At 38.8% G+C, this 20,034-nt stretch overlaps 1 protein-coding gene across 2 annotated transcripts in view; it reads left to right on the forward strand.

The window, feature by feature from the left end:
* The first annotated feature begins 1,276 nt into the window (after window positions 1–1,276).
* AHCTF1 (AT-hook containing transcription factor 1) overlaps window positions 1,277–20,034 on the forward strand; it is an 83,729-nt gene continuing 64,971 nt past the window's right edge. Inside the window, exons 1-3 of one of the 2 annotated variants that reach the window (XM_057547694.1) lie at window positions 1,277–1,626; window positions 15,037–15,161; window positions 17,020–17,273. In XM_057547694.1, the coding sequence (XP_057403677.1) occupies window positions 15,044–15,161; window positions 17,020–17,273 (372 nt within the window). In that variant the 5' untranslated portion in view covers window positions 1,277–1,626; window positions 15,037–15,043. The remainder of the gene's footprint in view (window positions 1,627–15,036; window positions 15,162–17,019; window positions 17,274–20,034) is intronic. The other variant, XM_028162535.2, reaches the window with a different exon arrangement.

Raw genomic sequence — 20,034 nt, forward strand, 5'->3', positions numbered from 1 at the left:
TCTTTGTTGCTGCTTGCGGGCTTTCTCTAGTTGTGGCAAGCAGGAGCAACTCTTAGTTGCACTGCACGAGCTTCTCATTGCGGTGGCTTCTCTTGTTGCAGAGCACGGGCTCTAGGCATGCGGGCTTCAGTAGTTGTGGCACGTGGGCTCAGTAGTTGTTGCTGGCGGGCTCTAGAGCGCAGGCTCAGCAGTTGTGGTGCACGGGCTTAGTTGCTCCATGGCATGTGGGATCTTCCCATGTCTCCTGCACTGGCAGGCGGATTCTTAACCACTGCACCACCAAGGAAGTCCCCCAAAACCTCTTTTAACTCCCTCTCCACCACAACTTAGCCCAGTACCTTTTGCAAACAAATGTCACGTTCAGAGATTGCTGTCAATAAAGGAACAAAAATTATGGAAAAAAGGATATTACATTTCTAAAAGACAGCATTTGACAAGAAACATACGGGAAAGGGTAACAGAAAAGAATAAACTTTCCTGATTAAAAAAAAACGTGGCCTGCTAGAATCCTACCTCTACTTCCCATTATAATTCTTTTATTTAGAATTTACTATTTGGATATATTCCACACGTTTGAAGAGTGTGTGGTGCTGGGACTTACTTCAAAGATACTAACAACAAATAAAAGAAATTCCACAATGAAACCCCAGGGTGACCAAACATGCAACACTGACTTGGGGTAAAATTTTGACTTAGAAGATTAGACTAGACCTCGTGAACTTCTCTGGCCACTAAAGCACACTCGGATGTTTAAAATACAGAGGAAAGGGAAAGAAGCGTTTCCCCAAAAGTCAGGCGCCCACTTTTGGCACGGAAAGCCGGAGCAGGGAGAAAGAAAAACACCGAAGGCAAAGATTATCATTCGGCCGCCGGCAAGCGGAGCCAGAAGATAACGCGGCGACTCTCCCGTCACATTAGACACCCAGCGGGACCGCTACGCGGGCACTACTTCGGGTACAGACTACCACTCCCGACTCCGCACTGGGCCAGAGGGCTGGGCGACCAGAGCGGTTTAACGCGCAAGGCATTGTGGGGTTCGTAGTCGTTCTTCCCTTCAGCTCTTTGGAGGTGGGGAGATCCTATTTTACAAAAAGGACCTGCCCTTCCCCACCCTGCTTCCCTTTCCTCCCTTTCCCTCCCCCACCTTCTTTCGCAGAGAGTTTGAAATTCCCGCAGAGCCGGCGCCCAAGGCCGGAACACTCGCGAGAACTCAGGTCCCCGCGCCGAGATGTCCTTTCCGTCTCCCACTTCTCTCCGCCCTTCCCCGCCCCGCCCCTCCCCTCCTGGTTGTTTGGGACTCTGTGTGTCGGCCGGGTGGTAATGCGCAAAGCGGGGCCTGTGCTGCGCGAGCGGAGGAGACAGAGTCGCGTGGGGAAGGGACCCGGGGCCGCGGCGCACGCATCGGCTGCGTTTTAGTCGCTGAGCGGTCGGCCGGCCTGTTGCCTGCGAAGGCGCTCGCGGAGGTTGTGCGGAGGTGTGCGCGCCCTGTCGGTGTGCGCGCCCTGCCGGTGGCGGCTGTGTCTCTTGGGAGATGCTGTGACGGACCCGCGCGGGAGGAGCTCGCGCCTAGCCTCGCGCCCTCCTGGACTCGGCGGCCGCGGCGGCTCGGTCACCCGCCCTTCTCAGGTAGTGGGAAGGGAAGGAGGGGGTTGTCCGGTACGGTGGAGGACGGGTCGGCGCGGCCTGGAGCGGCGGCCCGGCTTCTCCCGCCGCGCCTGGCCCGCCGGGCCCTCCCCGCTCCGGGCCTAGGCCGGGCTTGTGGCCGCTCAGCGAGCAGCGGCGGCCCGGCTCGCGGAGCGGCCCGACTCGCGGAACGGCCCGACTCGCGGAGCCGGCCCGAGGGGGCGAATGCGGGCGTTGGCGGGTGCGGCACGCTCCAGGGCTCCGGGAGTTTGTTATATAACCTCGGCGGAGCGGCGGCACATGGCGGCGGAGAGGCGCCTCGGGGTCCAGCCCCCGCGCCTAACGCGCCGGCAGCCGGGTGCTCACGCCCTCCCGGCGGCCTGGACCGCGGCGCCTCTTCCCCACTGTTCTTTGGTGCGGTTGAGACCTTGGCGGGCCTCCCCTCCGGGGGAACCTGCTCGTACTTTGAGTCTGTCTTAACATTGGTGTGTGGCCCACATGCTCCTGGGCCTGGCTAGGATGAGTCCCGGGCGGAGAAGTTTCCCTCGTGATTTGAAAAGTGCAGTGAATTGGTTCGATAAAGGAGATTTAAAATAACTGTACATCTTGGAGTGGGTATTAATTTGCCTTGCTTGTGCCACCTGGAAACTTGAGGACGATTACTTTTGTTACTCGTGGACTGGGGGGGCGTGGGGAGGTTAATTTGTTCTCAAAGCCAACGAGGTTCAAACTAGCCGTTATCTTTTTTCAAATGGGCAGTTTGAGAAGATATTTGACAAGAACCTGTGTCATTGAGGTTAAAATATAGGTCTCTTGGAAACTCTAAACGTGAGTGTATTCTTAAAATATCTGAAAGAGCCAGTAGATGTTAAGGACTTTTCTTTAGTGAGCTTTCATTGATTAAGTCTAAGGAGAGAAGAAATTAGGGTAGGTTTACTTATTTTGGAGGATTTGACTAGGGATGACAAGCCCAGCTCAAGTTAATGTTTGAGGGATGCTCTGAGTGTGTTAAGCGCTAGGGAAAGTCTACATTCTCCCCGTACTGTAATTTTTGATTCTAATTTTTCAATAACCTAGTGCCAGAATGTCACCGATTCGCAGAACAGTAATAATTACCAAAAAAACCATTTTTTTTCTTTTTTAAAGATTGTTATACAGCAGTTTTGAGATGGACACATCTCGATTTAAGAGGATACAAAACATTGTTTCTTTCCTAACCATAAAAATTTTCCAGAGATTTTTCGTTTTCTTCAGAATGAAGTCTCATTTCCCTAGGTTAAGTCAACGGTCTCTACAGTAAATCTTGTCTACTGTCCACCCTCAGCTATTCAGGAATTTATGCTTCGGCTATTCCAGAATCATCCCCAATCCTGGGCCCATTTTCTTGAAGATGTACTTTAATGTTCCTTTGCACCTGTCCTTCAGCCTGGAGTGCCACCTCTGCCTTTTTCAAGTTTTCAGCTTTCAAATCCTCCTTAGCTTAAATGCCATCTTTTCTATACACTCTTTCATTTCTCTTTATCCCAGTTCTTTCCTGGTATCTCACAGAATATACACCGTTATTGTAGCATTTATTTTCATGGTTGATTATGTATCTCCTAGAATGTAAACTCCTTGAGGTCAGGAAGTAGGTCATCTTTCTGCCCTTGCATTCCCTTCCCAACGCAATGTTTTAAAAGTAGTTCGTGATTGGTAACTGTTTGAATTAAGTTTGAAAGAACAACTGCTGAAAGGCTGGACGTTTCTGGGTCCATGGCTAGTTTACATTTATATCATAATTCTTAGTTGTTTTTTTAAAAGTAAAAATGCATACAAAATGTTTTGTAGAAATGTTCGCTCAGTATATGGTGCATTATAATTATTGAACAACTAGATTAGAGTTTTATTTTCTGTTGTGGAGTTTAGCAGCCTTCTAGGATGTGTGTATTTCACACAACTGATCTTTCGTATTGTGTCAATATCTTTCCTAGTACTTTTGCAAATTTTGCTTTGCTTCTTAATATTGAAGCAATGTACACTTAAAAATTTATTTATTTATTTTTGGTTGCATTGGGTCTTCGTTGCTGCGCGCGGGCTTTCTCTAGTTGTGGCGAGCGGGAGGCTACTCTTTGTTGTGGTGCGCGGGCTTCTCATTGTGGTGGCTTCTCGTTGCGGAGCATGAGCTCTGGGCGTGCGGGCTTCAGTAGTTGTGGCACGCGGGCTCTAGGGCGCACACTCCATAGTTGTGGTGCACAGGCTTAGCTGCCCCGCAGCATGTGGGATCTTCCCGGACCAGGGCTCAAACCCTTGTCCCCTGCCTTGGCAGGCGGATTCTTAACCACTGCACCACCAGGGAAGTCCCTGAGCTTTTTCTTTTTAATACACTTTATTTTTTAGAGCAGTTTTAAGTTCACAGCAAAATTGAGTGGCAGGCACAGAGATTTCCAGTATACGCTTTCCCTGCTCCTATTCATGCATAACTTCTCCCATTATCAACATCCCCTACTAGACTGGAACATTTGTTACAATTGATGAACCTGCACTGACACATCCTCACCCAAAGTCCACAGTTTACATTACTATTCATTCTTGGTGTTGCACATTCTATGGATTTGGGCCAATGTCTAATGGCATGTATCCACCATTATGGTATCATTCAGAGTAGTTTCACCACCCTAGAAATCCTCTGTGCTCCCCTCTCCATCCCTCCCTCTCTACTAACTCCTGGCAATCACTGATCTTTTTGTCTCCATAGTTTTACCTTTTTCAGAATTTCTTATAGTTGGAATTATGCACTATGTAGCCTTTTCAGATTGGCTTCTTTCACTTTGTAATATGCATCTAAGTTTCTTCCACGTCTTTTCTTGGCTTGTAACTCTTTACAGCACTACATAGTATTCCATTGTTTGGATGTACCACTGTTTATCAATTCACCTGCTGAAGGACATCTTGGTTGTTTCCAGGTTTTGACGATTATTAATAAAACTTAAAAATATCCATGTGCAGGTTTTTGTGTTTTATATAAGTGTTCAGCTCCTTTGGGTAAATACCAAGGAGCGTGATCGCCAAATCATATGGTAAGAGTATGTTTAGTTTTGTAAGAAACTGCCCAACTGTCTTCCAAAGTGGCAGTACCATTTTGCATTCCCAGCATCAATGAATGAGAGTTCCTGTTACTCCACATTCTCACCACCATTAGGTTGTTGTCAGCGTCTGGATTTTGGCCATTCTAGTAAGTGTGTAGTGGTAGGTCATTGTTTGAATTTGCATTTTCCTGATGACATAAGATGTGGAGCATCTTTTCATGTGCTTATTTGTCATCTGTATATCTTCTTCAGTGAGGTGTCTGTTAGATCTTTGGCCATTTTTTAATTGGGTTGTTTGTTTTCTCGTTGGGTTTTAAGAATATTGAGTTTTTAAAAATTGATTTTAGTTATTGTTCAACATGTCTATTCCTGTCCCTGCTAGTATCTTGCTATCCTAATTTATGACATGTTTAGGACCTGTTAGTTGCAAGGCATTGTGACCGTCTGGAATTCACAGGAATAAGGTATGATTTTTGCCTTTTAGGAATTCATAGTATTGTGGGGAAGACCGGCAAATACAAATAATGGATTTCAAAAATTATTTTTAGGATTGCTAACATAAATGTGGAAAGGAGTGAGCTCAGAGATGAGAGTAAATAGGAAAAGGATTGATCTACCCAGACCACACTGGGAATCTAGTCCTTAAATGGGGCTTTGGCAGAAGGAGGTAGAGGAGGGAACAGCATAAATAAAAGAATGAATATGCGAGGCAGTAGTAAACTGATGAAGGAAGGGGCGTGGGGAGACAAACATTGTAAAGATAGTCTGAGACTGCCAGATTGTGGAGGGCCTTAATTACCTGTGGCTGAAGATGTCAGTTTTTATATTCAGTAGGAGAGTCATTGAAAGTTTTTGTGAAGGGAGTGAAAATCCATCTGTGCTTTATAAAGACAGTGGACAATATTTTCATTGAAATTAGGCACAGTGTTCTTGCTCTGCCTATCTAGACCTTGGAAGGATTTGAAACTTTGTAAATTACTTTTTAGAGGTTGCCAATACTGGCATGTCAGGCTAGGACTGTACTTAATTTTGTATAGTACTGAACATGGCTGCTTAATGTGTTTTTCTGAAGACGTATATATAGATATGTCTTTATATAAGATGTTCTTTCTAATATAATTTTTAGAAGTTCTCTTCAGTGTGCTTAAAATGTTAAAATTCACACTGTAAATATGGGATTTGAAAGGTCTGGAAACCAGAAGCCAATTTTTGCCCTGTAGATTCAAAGGCTAACTTCTAAATTTGGAAAACTTTTTCTTTCAGTCACTGAACATTTTTTTGAACTCCTATGTGTCAGAATTGACCCCTTTCTTGTTATGAAATGACCCTCTTTATCCCTGGTAATATTCTTTGCTCTGAATTCTACTTTTAAAAATAATAAATTAATTAATTAATTAATTTGGCTGTGTCAGGTCTTAGCTGTGGCATGCAGGATCTTTGTTGCAGCATGCGGGATCCTTCATTGCGGTGCTTGGGCCCTCTAGTTGTGCGTGGGCACCAGAGCGCGCAGGCTCAGTAGTTGCAGCACTTGGGCTCTCTAGTTGTTGTGAGTGGGCTCTAGAGCGCATGGGCTCAGCAGTTGCAGCGCACGGGCTTAGTTGCCCTGTGGCATGTGGGATCTTAGTCCCCCAGCAGGGATCAAACCTGCGTCCCCTGCGTTGGAAGGCAGACTCTTAAACACTGGACCACGAGGGAAGTCCCATGAATTCTACTTTGACATTAATAAGCTGCTTCTGCCTTTTTTTGGTTGTTAGCATGATATATCTTCCATTATTTTACTTTTAACCTATCTAAGCTTTTTATTTAAACTTTGTCTTGCTTTTTTATCCAGTCTGACTGATATTTGCTTTTTAATTAGAATGTTAAAGTCATTTTGTTAATGTAATTAGTGATGTAATATGGTTAGGTTTCAATCTACCATCTTCCTATTTTTTTATTTGTACCACTTGTTCTTTTAAAAATTTTTTATTTTATATTGATGTATAGTTGATTAACAATGTTGTATTAGTTTCAGGTGTACAGCAAAGTGATTCAGTTATACGTATACATGTATCTATTCTTTTTCAGATTCTTTTCCCATTTAGCCATTTGTTCTTTCTCTCTTTTTATACCATTTTTTGGATTAACTTTTTTTATGTTGATATTTTATCTTTCATTGGCTTATTATATCTGTGTGTGTGTGTGTGTGTTTAGTGTTTATTTTAAGGTTTCTAGTGTACATCTTTAAATTACTATAGTCTATTTTCAAACATCATAGCATTTCGTGTATAGTGTAAGAACCTTGTAACAATATGCTTCTATTTCTCCTCTCTAGGCCTTTGTGCCATTGTGTCATTTGTTTTCCTTGTAAATATGTTATAAACTCCTCAATATATTGCTGTCATTTTTGCTTCGAAGAGACAACTGTCTTTTAAAGAGATTAAAAATAAGAAAAAAAAAGTGTTTTGACCTTTTTTGGTTGTCTGTATTCTTTTACGTAGATCCAGATTTCCACCTAGTATCATTTTGCTTCTGCCTGAAGGAATTCTTAAACATTCCTTGTAGTGCAGATCTGCTGGTAACTATCTTTTCAGTTCTTCTGTGTCTGAAGGGTCTTTCTTTTGCCTTCATTTTTTAAAATTTATTTTTAAAAATATTTATTTATTTATTTATTTATTTATTTTTGGGCTGCATTTGGTCTTCGTTGCCGCGCACGGGCTTTCTCTAGTTGGCGGCGAGTGGGGGCTACTCTTCGTTGCGGTGCGCGGGCTTCTCATTGTTGTGGCTTCTCTTGTTGCAGAGCATGGGCTCTAGGCACATGGGCTTCAGTAGTTGTGGCACACAGGCTCAGTAGTTGTGGCTCGCAGGCTCAGTAGTTGTGGCACATGGGCTTAGTTGCTCCGCGGCATGTGGGTTCTTCCCGAACCAGGGCTCGAACCCGCGTCCCCTGCATTGGCAGGTGGATTCTTAACAACTGCGCCACCAGGGAAGCCCTGCCTTCATTTTAAAAAGATATTTTCACTGGATATAGAATTATAGGTTGACAGCTTTCTTTCTTTCAGAACTTAAAATACATTGTTCCACTTTTCTGGCTTGCATTGTTTTCAGTGAGATGTCTCTTGTAATTCTTATCTTTGTTGCTCTGCAGTGTGCTACTTTAAGATTTTCTTTTTGTCCCTTGATTAGGATGTATTAATATTTTGGTGGAGTTTCTTCATGTTTCTCATGCTTGAAGTTTACTGACCTTTTTGATTTATGAGTTTGTAGTTTTCATCAAATTTAGGAATAATTTGGCCATTAGTTTTCCAGATGTTTCTGTCCTCTCCTTTTGGAAATTCCTATTACACATATTAGGTCACTTGCGGTTGCCTCATAGCTCAGTGATGCTGTCTTCTTTTGCTCCTCACCCCAGCCTTTTTCTTTCTGTGCTTCATTTTATTTAGATAGTTCCTATTGTGGGTGTTTAAGTTAAGTAATATTTTCTGTGTCTAATCTGTTAATCCCATCCAATGTATTTCTCTTCTCTGGACATTTAATTTAGACTTTTTTATATCTTCCAAGTCTTTCCTTAACATGTTCATGCTTTCCTCTATCTTGTTGGACTTGGGACTATAGCTAGAATAACTGATTTATTGTTCTCATCTAATAATTCTAACTTCTGTGTGATTTCTAGGTCCGTTTCTATTTGTTGTTGTTTTTTCCCCTTATTATGGGTCATATTTTCCTGCTTTTTGCGTGCCTGACAATTTTTGATTGGATGCCAGACATTGTGAATTTTACTTTCTTGAGTACTGAATTTTTTTGCAATCATTTATATATTCTTGAGCTTTGTTTTGGGATGCAGCTAAGTTTCTTGGAAACAGTTTGATTCTTTTGAGGCTTGCTTTTTGAGCTTTAGACCAGAGCAGCCTTTAGACAAGGGCTAATTTTTCTCCCCACTACTGAAGCAGTCAGTACCTTTCTGAGTACTGTACTCAGTGCCCATGTATTAGGCTTTTTTTTCACTCTGGAGCTATACCTGGGCGTGCATACACTTTGGGGATTGTTTCTCCTCTGCTTTTCCAATGATTTATTTCTTGGCTTCTGGTAGTTTCCTTACATGCTTATATTAACCATGTGAAGATTCAAGAGAACCCACTGCAAATCTCTGGAGCTCTTTGTATGACCCTTTGTACTGCAGTACTCTGTCCTTTGAATTCTAGCTACCTTTGGAATTCTCAACTCTGTCTTCTCAACTCACGGTGACCCTTGGACTCTATGTGGGTTCCCTCTCTCTGCTCTGTGTCCTGCATACATGCTATACGTGGTAACCTGGGACAGTCCTAGAGGTCATCTTGTTTGTTTTTCTTTTCTTAGGGACCACTGTCCTGTGCTACCTATTGTCTGGTGTCTGAACAACTTGTTTTCACATATTTCGTTTCTCTTTTTTAGGTGGGAGAATATATTGGGAATGGAAATTACAGTTCTCTTTTTTTTTTTTTTTAATTGGATTTTTTTTTTAATTATTTATTTTATTTATTTATTTATTTATTTTTGGCTGTGCTGGGTCTTCGGTTCGTGCGAGGGCTTTCTCTAGTTGCGGCAAGTGGGGGCCACTCTTCATCGCGGTGCGGGGACCGCTCTTCATCGCGGTGCGCGGGCCTTTCACTATCGCGGCCCCTCCCGTTGCGGGGCACAGGCTCCAGACGCGCAGGCTCAGCAGCTGTGGCTCACGGGCCCAGCTGCTCCGTGGCATGTGGGATCTTCCCAGACCAGGGCTCGAACCCGTGTCTCCTGCATTAGCAGGCAGATTCTCAACCACTGCGCCACCAGGGAAGCCCTACAGTTCTCTTTTTAAATATTGCGACTGTTTGAGCCACTACTTCCACATCGTAATCTTTGTTTTATATTAAAAAGAGCATAACAGAAAACACATCCAGCCTGAGAAATGGAACATTTATTATATTTCTTTTTCAAAAAATTGATTATTGTGCACCTTTCAGATGAATTTTAGAATCAGTTTGTGGAAGTCATCTCATAATTCTGTTGGGGTGATCTTGATTGAATTGCAGTGATCATGGAACTTTTTTGCCTAATGTCCATGAACACTCCACTGACTGTACTTTGGGAAAAGCTACCCAAAGTGTACAGAATTTTGGAGGTTTTAGCTCTAGAGAAATGATTTGGGTTTTAAGTTTAATAGGAAAAATGTGTTAACTTCAGTTTACCATTACACTGGTTTTTTAAATCAAGACTAGAGAAGGCCGTCAGAGGTGAAACCAACGTAATAACAATGTGATTGTGGCCTTTCCTACCTAAATTTGTGTAAAATTTTCTTTGGTACTAAAATACTTAGGAGGAGAGGGATACAATCACTTTATGAAAACATAATGCTTTCAGCATCTAAAGCTTGAGCCTAGGACTGTCATGTGTATATAAGATTTTAATATAAGAGGCTAGTGGTCATTACTTCTCACTGACTCTATGTTATAGTAATAATAGTCTAATTACTTTATATTTGATTATACTTTTAGATCTGTTTTGGATTAAAAAAAAACTTACACTTTAACTACTAAGTCTCAAACACAACTTTTTTTGAGTTTTTTGAGTTAATGGTGACATACATGTTTTTTGAGGTAGTTTATCAGATTTTTGTCCAGAAAATAGCATTCATAGCCTGGACGGAAAATTATAACTCATGTTTTTGAGTAACCTTTTCAAATATATGTTTTCTTTTCACATAAATTGGTAGTGAGAATAAGTACTTGCCAATTATCGAATGACCAGAAAGAACAGGAGACTGGCGATCAAAAGACCATTAGTCTAGTTTTTGATAAAGGCTGAGTCACTAGGAAGAGAAATAATGGACTAGAAGGCAGAGGTTTGGTGTTTTTTTCTTTTTTTTTTTTTTGGTAAAATGGACAGTTTTTGGTGACCACTTGTAGGGTAAGGGGAGGAAAAGGAAACCATTTATTCATGTAGTCAACCAATATTCTTTGCCCCCTCCAGTGTGGAAACTACTTGGATTAAAATAAGTAAGATCTAATCTGTCCCCTAAGAACTTTCTAGTTGGGTATATATACAAAGAGGAAATTACAGAGTGCGATAAGTACCATCCATGATAGGGGAAGTACCAGGTTCATCAGGAACAAATAGAATTGTAACTTAACCCGGACAAGGAAAATTTTTTTTGAAGAATCATTGTTTTAACCAAGTCCTCAAAGTTTCTGGGTAGGTGATGGAATCATTAACTGAGAGAAGAAACAGAAGAAAAGGAACAGATCTGTAGAGAGGAGGGAGAAAGATTGTTTCATTTTGGAAATGTTGAATGTGAGGTGCAGTGGAATCATCCACATAGGGAATGGTTAGTAGTGTCTGTTACTTTGGAAAGAATATGGTGTTGCTGTCATACAGTATTTGAAGCCATGGAGTAGCAGGGATCTCTTTCTCCTGATGATCTGGTATGATGATATGATGATGAGGTAAAGGATATAAGTTTTTTACCTGTAGGAAATAAAAATTCTAGAATTACCAAGTCAAAAGATTTGTCCACATAAAATTAGGGCCTGGCAAATTATCTTCCAAAAAGGCTTTTGGGGTTTATGTTTCTGCAAGAGTGTATAAGCACATGTGTGTTTTCCCTATACCTTTAACAGTGATTGGTAAAAATGGTATGATGATTTAACATGGCATTTTCTTGATTGTTAGTGAATATTAGGTTGATTTGCACCTTCTTCCCATCTTAGATTATTTAAATATCTCCTGTATTTTCAAAGTTTTTTGTTTTAGATTTTTTTGTTTTTAAAAAGTTCTTAATTGATTTTATAAAAATGAAAAACATTTTAAAAAATCCAAGCCATACCAAAAAAGTATAAAGAAAGGAACAAATCACCCCAAATTTGGGTCACACAAAGTAAATAGTACTAATGTTTTGTATTTCAGACATCTCTGTAGTCAGATACATGGATAGAAGATTTTATACAGAGACTAGTTTTATGAAATGCAATAGACTATAAATGTTATTTTTTAGAAAATTAATTTTATAAGAAAAAACTAAAATTAAAGGACAGGAATTATTAAGCTTATGATAATTTTAACACATCAGTCATTTCTTTATAAAAGTGGTGGGTTTTTTTGTTTTTGTTTTTTAAGAAAGATCTATTAAGGGTGGCTGTTAACTATTGTTTTGCCATAGGTTTCAGTTTGATAGTATTGATTTTATTTTCTGAGAATGGCTTGGGCTGAGTGTTACAATTGCGTGTAGTCCCTGCTGGGGAATCATGTACCTAGTAAAATGACTTGTACTTGGTATCACTCTCCTGCCAGGGAGACCCCTTTGGATGTTAATGCCCTTCTCCCAATAAAGCAGCACAGTGCCCTGGAAGGTGGCCCTCTGATGAGGTTCAATGGTATGTAGTATGTAATGAGAGGCTTCTAGACCTGGAATTTTCCTAGGGTTATCTATTCACCCTTTTAGTTTACTTCTTTCCAAACTGAAGGATATTAGAATTCTATGGATTTTTTGAACTCACCTTCTTTCTTCTGTATTGTTTCATGATGTACGTACACACACACATATACTTTTATTCATTTTCTAGATATTAGGGGAGGAGTGTATAGTATGTGTGTGGGTAATGTGTATAACTTTGCTCTACCAACGTGTAACTTCTTTGCTGGAACAAATTGTACTGGTAACATTAATTGAATAGTCCATACTTCTGCTCTGATTTGAAATATCCAAATATGCTTATATCATCTACTAAATTTTTGTGGTTCTGTGTCTAAATTATGTTTCATTGATCTATTTGTCCGTTACTAGCATATTATTATTACAGTTTTAATTATTATAATGTATTGAATAATAGTATGTTTTTATAATCTGATAAAGCAAATTTCTCTTTATTTTGTTTGGTTATTTTTAGTATTTTGCTATTAAGGAAACTTTCTACTAATATATACATTCTTGTGTATGCCTCTTCCTATATATATTTTCCACTTGGATATGTAACAAAGTCTAAAATAAGTCAAATGTCTCTTCATTCTCAAGACAACAAGAGGATTACAGATGCTTTATTTAAATCCAGTACTTGACCATTATTATTGTTGCTGTTATGTTGTCCATATTTTAGATTTTTCCATTTATTTACCAGTACGTTGACACACCATCCTTTTTGTGTCTCATAAGTTGTGTCTGATCATTATTCTACCTGAAGCCTTCTTTTAGAATTCCCTTTAAGGGAGGATCTGTTTGTGCTAAACTCAGTTTTTGTCCAAAAATGTGTTTTCATATTTGTTTTCGAGGATAATTTCAGTGATACATAAACTATATGTTGACAACTATTTTTACTTAGAATTTTGAAGATATTCCAGACTTCTGACTTCCACTGTTGTTGAAAAGTCATTTCTTTTTATTTGACCTAGGATTCACTGGTCTTCCTGATTTCAGAGAATTAGTTTGTCTCTATAAATCTGGGAAATATCTTTTAGAATATTGCCTTCTCCTTGCTATTCATGTTATATTTTTGGGGGATTCTGAATAAACGTATGTTAGATTTTCTCCCTGTATTGTCTGTAACTTTTAACTACTCATCTTTTTGTCTCTCTGTGCTACATTTTCTCTCTCCACTGCTTTTCTTATCTTTTGAGTTTGTTTTTATTGACTTAAGTAGGTACAAAAGAATATTTGTAAGTTATGAAGAACCATGATGCAAAGAATACCTATGTACTCGCTACCAAGTTTTAGAAAAAGAAAATTACCGTTACTTGGAGTCCCTTTGTGTATTCTTCTCCATTCCATTCCCCTTTCTCTCCTCTCATAGGTAACTACTATTGTGGACTTTGTGTTTATGGTTTCCTTTGTGTTATTCATACTATTGCTACATGTGTTTGTATTCTTAGGCAATATTTTTTTTAGTTTTGTAGTCTTTTAAACTTTATATAAATGTAATTCTGCATGTATTTTTTCTACTTTTGTTTAATAATATACTCTGATGTTTGTTCATGTTGTTGCACTGTAGCTGCTACATTCTCATTGCTCCATTGAGGGTTTTTCCCCATTGAGTTCTAAATTTTACTTCATTTTTCATTCCAGAAGTTCTTTTTTTCCCCCCAAATCTACTTGACCAATTTTCATTATAATTTTTAAAGTTTATTCCTCATTAGCAAACTAAATCTTTGATTTCTTTAAACCTGTTAAACATACTTATTTTCTGTTCTCTGATCTTTTCAGTATCTGAATGAAGTCTTTGATAGCCTGATTCTGCTGGCTCTTGATCCGGATATCCTTGTTAAGGTTTTGTTATTTTGATTGTAAGCTCATTTTCTTTGGAACTTCATCTTTGAGAACTCTTTGAGATTCCAAAGAGTTCAAATATTTGGTGGTTTCTGTGGGTTGCTTGGAGCATTACCAACCTGAGACTACTTTATAGTATTCTTCACCTGAATATTTTCTGGTACCATAGCTTGAATTCTGGCCACTAATTTGTATGAAGGGAAATTTTCTTTTTCTGTGTAGAAACTTTCAGCCATGGTCAAAATGAACAGCTTTATTGCTCGCAGTCCTGCACAGAGGGTGTTTGTCTCACTCACTTTTATGCTGATGATATAGCCCTATGGAGTTTAATGGGGGTTGGGGGGGTTAGCCCTAAGCTTTTTCTTCAGCCTCTGTGGACCTCAGGATGCTCAAAACAAGATCAGGGTCACCAGAACTGGATTTAGTAGCTAACCCTCAAGACCCAAGCCAGCTTGTATATCTTCCAACATTCCTACTGTTTCCACTTTTGGCTTTGCCAACTCCGTAATCTTTCAAAAAGATACTTTTATATTTCAGCCATCATTTTTCGTTGTTTACAATGGAAGAGTCATTTAGGAAATCTACTGTTCTATACATTGTAAATGAAAGATAATTTTAGATTTTTTTCTGTGCAGTTAAAGACATGTACCAAACTCAATTCCTGAGGTTACTGTGGGTTTGGACATTTTTCATGGACTTTCTCCTCTTTTACTGTAGTGGTAACTTTTCTAAAATAATAGCAATTTTTCCTGTTTTGTGTGTGAAATGTTCTTTGAGAGTAAATGAAGCAATAAGATTAATTGCATTGAACCCAGTCTTCGAAGAATCTAGGCACTCATGTATGTCCTTAGGACATCTGGCTTAATGAATCTTTACCCTCCTAAGTCTGTTTGGGAAATACTTTCTTAGGAGAGAATGTCTCAGACCCAAAGCACATAATGTGTAGTTCATAATCAGATTTTAGTTCCAGTTTATTTACTTTTGTATGGTAGCTTTTTTTTTGTCTTTTCTTTTTTCCCTTTCCCCTTGGCTGGAGATAATCAAGTGTCTTATAGTACAAATATATCATAATAATCTTACTTTAAAAAATATTTGCAGTGGAAGTATGCGAGACCTAACAGCACAAGTGACTGTAACAGCACAATTCCCAGAAGTGACTATCCAAGCCCTTGGAGAAGATGAAATAACATTAGAATCTGTGCTTCGTGGAAAGTTTGCTGCAGGTAAAGTAATGTTGCTGAAAATTTAGCAACATTATTGCTAAATTTAATAAGATTAATAATAAGCATATATTAAGATAAATAATATTAAGCATATATTGCAGTTCCTTTAATGTGGAAGAATAAAAGCAGAACCTGCTTAGAGTGGTCTTATATAAGGATATTACGTCTACAAGTACATACGTATTAATTTCTACCTACTTGAGCACATTTTCATTGACTCTCCTGGGGTATTATAGTTCATTTTTCCTTTTTGCAATACCATATATTTTATATCTCTTAGTATTGAGTATCTGCATTTGGAAAGTAGAAATGATACATGGCTGGTTTTCCTTTATAATTAGTAAGTTTTTTCGGTGATGAGTTTAGATTAGAACCTGAACAGTCTTATCAGTAGAAAAACCTGATTGTAGTGCCCTAGGTGATACAATATATTCTGAAAGTCTTATTTCTTAATTCTATTAATCTGAACAAGATCTTAATAATAATGATGTTTTACATTATATAATACAGCAGAGAATTAGACCAGAGAAACCATTAAATTACGGATTTCAGTCTAGTGAAATATATTGCAGAAGACTTTTCTGAAAATGAGTTTTATAGCCATCCTGCCTAGCAGGAAGACAACAAAACATATAGATCAGTAATTTAGCTATTTATAGTGCTATTCTCTTGAATATTGAAGGTAATAACAGTACTACTCTTACATGCTAGGTACTGTAACAATTTTTCATTGAGGTAACTACTAGGTTTTTCTAATTAGGCACTATTACTATTCTATGTAACTGAGAATCAAATAGGTTAAGTAACTTGGTCCCAGTTACATAGAAAGCAAGTGGCAAAAATGAGCTTTGAACCCGTGCGTTCTTGGTCCCCACTGTACCATGCTATTTTTTTAAAAACTGTAGCCTCTCTCAGCTATAATCTAGTATATACAGCTATCTGTTTGGTTGCCTGGTAGACATCACAAATTTAGTAGTAAAAATTAACATCATTCATCTAGCTGTTCAAGGGAAAATTCAGGGTCTAGTTCTTGATTTTTCTGTATTACTCACCTCCCTATATATTATTCATCAGCAAGTAAATCCTTTTAGTTCTGCCTCTGAGATGAATCTCCAGTCAATCCACTTTTCTGTATTCATGACCACCAACCAAGCATAGGGTACCATCTCCCTACTTCTGCTCTGGTCCCACCTTATTGTCCATTCTCTGCTTAGCAGCTGGACTAACATTTAAAACTGTAAATCAGATTGTCACTGTCCTGCTTAAAACCCTCCAGTTACTTTAGATTGCATGAAGAATAAAATCCAGACATGACTAGTCAGGGGCCAAGAAGGGCTTCTGATATTTCCTATTATTATACTGGTTATGTCTCGTCTTCTCAGATTTTGAACTCTTCAGTGACAGATCACGAGTTATACTTTTATAACTCCCATAACACCTAGTTTAACTCTTAAGGTATAATGTAGTAAAAATATAATTTTGGGAGTTAAACAGACTTGCGATCCACTTCTGGCTCTGGTATTCATAGCCATGTGGGTTTTGGGCAAGTCATTCATTCATACAGTTGTATGAAAGTTTAGCTGCCTTATTTCTGTATTGGGGTGTAACAAGGAGTAAGTGAGATAATGTATTTAAGCATATAACATGGTACCTTTACTGAATGGTTACTTTATTATTGCATTAGTAGTTGTTCAATTTATTTTACTAATTAGAGGACCACTCTGTTCTGTAAATGCTTAGATTTCAGTTTGGAGATAATGAGCTGTATATTATATATGCAAAAGAGCTAACTGCTATTTAGTTTTGTTGTATATATACAATATTAAAATAAGAAACATTTTTGTTTTTTTTCTTCTAGGGAAAAATGGACTTGCTTGCTTGGCTTGTGGTCCACAACTTGAGGTAGTAAACTCTCTAACAGGAGAGCGGTTGTCTGCATATAGATTCAGTGGAGTGAATGAACAGCCTCCTATAGTCCTAGCTGTGAAAGAATTCTCTTGGCAGAAGAGAACTGGATTGTTAATTGGATTGGAAGAAGCAGAAGGGAGTGTTCTCTGTCTTTATGACCTTGGTTTATCAAGAGTGGTTAAAGCAGTTGTTCTTCCTGGAAGGGTAGGTACTGCTTAAGATATGTGGACATTCTGCTTTCAAAACCGAACCCCTACTGGTTACATGGGTGTGTTCACTTTGTGAAAATTCATTGAGCTATATACATTTGTAATTAGATTACTTTTATGGAAGTTTGTTGTTTTTCATTAAAAAGTTTAAAATAAAGAGGTTAAAAATATATTATCAAAGCAACATAACATTTAAAATAAAACTTTCCTTGGATAAAGATGTGGTGTGTGTGTGTGTGTATACACACACACACACACACACACACACACACACACACAATGGAATATTACTCAGCCATCAAAAAGAATGAAATAATGCCATTTGCAGCAACACGGATGGACCTAGAGATTATCATACTAAGCAAAGTAAGTCAGAAATATTAGAAAGTCTAATATTTAGACTCTAAAATATTTTAGTGTATCATATTTTAGACTCCACATATGATATCACTTATATGTGGAGTCTAAAATATGATACAATTCAACATATCTATGAAACAAAAACAGACTCAGAGATAGAACAGACTGTGGTTGCCGCAGGTGGGGTGGGGGTGGGGGTGGGTAGGGGAGGGAAGGGATGGGAGCTACATATTCACAGAGGCAAGCTATTATGTACAGGATGGATAAACGACAGGGTCCTGCCATATGGCGCAGGGAACTGTATTCAATGTCCTGTGACAAACCATAATAGAAAAGAAAATATGTATATATATATAAAGAATATATATCTATGTACATGTATAACTGAGTCACTTTGCTGTACAGAAGAAATTAACACAACGTAAATCAATGAAATTTTTAAAAAATTAAAATATAACTTCCTTATTCTTGGTTAGAAAATTACAAAGTAAAAATAGTGATGGCATGTAGTGTTCTAATCTTTTAGATGAAAAGTATCATCTGAATTTTGTTCTTACATCCAGTTGTGTTTTATGAGGACACCAAAAGTTTATAAAAATATTATATTCATTACCATGGCATTTTTTCCTTGCCTCTGTTTTTTCTCTTTTAATTTGAGACTGTAGCCTTGTAGCAATATGTAAAATATGTCTTTATTACCATTTAAGATATGAATAATATATTTAAATAGTGAGTTCATTTATATTCACCATTTATTAATTCTAACATATGTATGCCTTGATATGCCAGGCATCTTATCCAGTAGTAATTACAGAAGTTCTTTGAATTCAGGTTGTTTCTTCAGCAGATTTATTACTGCTCTTTTTACATGGTGAGAAAATGTATACACTTACAAAGACAAAAATCATGGAAGAGTAGAATTCTTTTTCTACCAGTGTGAAAGAAGTATGCACTTTACACACAAAAGTTTATGTAGGTATGTATGCATATATATGTATGTAATGTATATCATCATAGAATAGAATTTTTAAAGTTAAAAGGGGGCTTAATGACAAAATAATAATTTTTTATAGTGAGGAAACCAACCCAGTGGGCTAATGTGGGGTCTGAAGTAATTTATAGCCTGGTATCTTATATGTACTTGCCAGTGATGATGATTTTAAAGACAGAATTATTTGACAATTTATTGAGTGCTTACTGTAAATCAAGCTATGTGCTAGATTTTGGGGGTAAGTGGATGAATTGAACTTGGTCCATGCTGTCCAAAAAGGCTTGTAGTCTAGTGGGAGAAGACAGATTATAGGATGATAGCATAAATATAATAAGTGCTTTGATAATTTTAGCACTTGGAACGTGGAGAACACCTGGATGATTTCTGTTCAAAAAGGTTGGACATTTTAGGCAAAAAGGCCAACATGTAAAAAGTCACGGTGTATGGAACATTTGGAAAACTAGTCTTATTGAGAATGGCAGGAGAGAAGGGAAGGAGGAAGTGGGTGCCAGAAATGATGAGGATTGAGATTGTGAATGGCCTTATTTGCAGTTAGGGGCCTCCTCCTAAAGTCTGTGGTGAAGTCATTTTAAATTTAAAGTGGAATTGTACTGTAAAAAGCTATTTGGTTGGGGTAGTTCAGGTAAATAAGGATGATGGACTGAACCGAGGAAGTGACATAAGAAATGGAGAAGATGGGACAGATTCAAAGTAGATTCCAGAGGTAACATGGACAGGACTTGTTGATCATTTGGATAAGAGTAACTGAGAAGGAATAAGAGTTAGATAAATTATTGGTTGCTTAATTGGATGAATGGTTGATATCACGTGGAATATAGGGGAAAGAAAAGATTGGGAGAGGAGTGATAGATACCTTCAAAAGGAGTTCAGTCAACTAGCTCTTTTTTTTTAAATTTATTTATTTTATTTATTTATTTTTGGCTGCGTTGGGTCTTCGTTTCTGCGCGCGGGCTTTCTCTAGTTGCGGCGAGCGGGGGCTAGTCTTTGTTGCAGTGCGTGGGCTTCTCATTGCGGTGGTTTCTCTTGTTGCGGAGCATGGGCTCTAGGCGCGTGGGCTTCAGTAGTTGTGGCACGCAGGCTCAGTAGTTGTGGCTCGCAGGCTCTAGAGTGCAGGCTCAGTAGTTGTGGCGCACGGGCTTAGTTGCTCCGCAGCATGTGGGATCTTCTGGCCCAGGGCTCGAACCCGTGTCCCCTGAGTTGGCAGGCGGATTCTTAACCACTGCCCCACCAGGGAAGCCCCCACTAGCTCTTTTTTGACTAGGGCACAGTATCCCCTCTTAAATTTGCTTTTAACTGCCTCACTTTAAAATTAATTAAGGTAGCATTGTCGATAACTTCATGTATAGTATTTATATGAGGAATGCAAACAGATCCCTTACCCTTC

Source organism: Balaenoptera acutorostrata, chromosome 1 (genome assembly GCF_949987535.1).
Source record: "Balaenoptera acutorostrata chromosome 1, mBalAcu1.1, whole genome shotgun sequence".
NCBI classification, from domain to species: Eukaryota; Metazoa; Chordata; class Mammalia; order Artiodactyla; family Balaenopteridae; genus Balaenoptera; species Balaenoptera acutorostrata.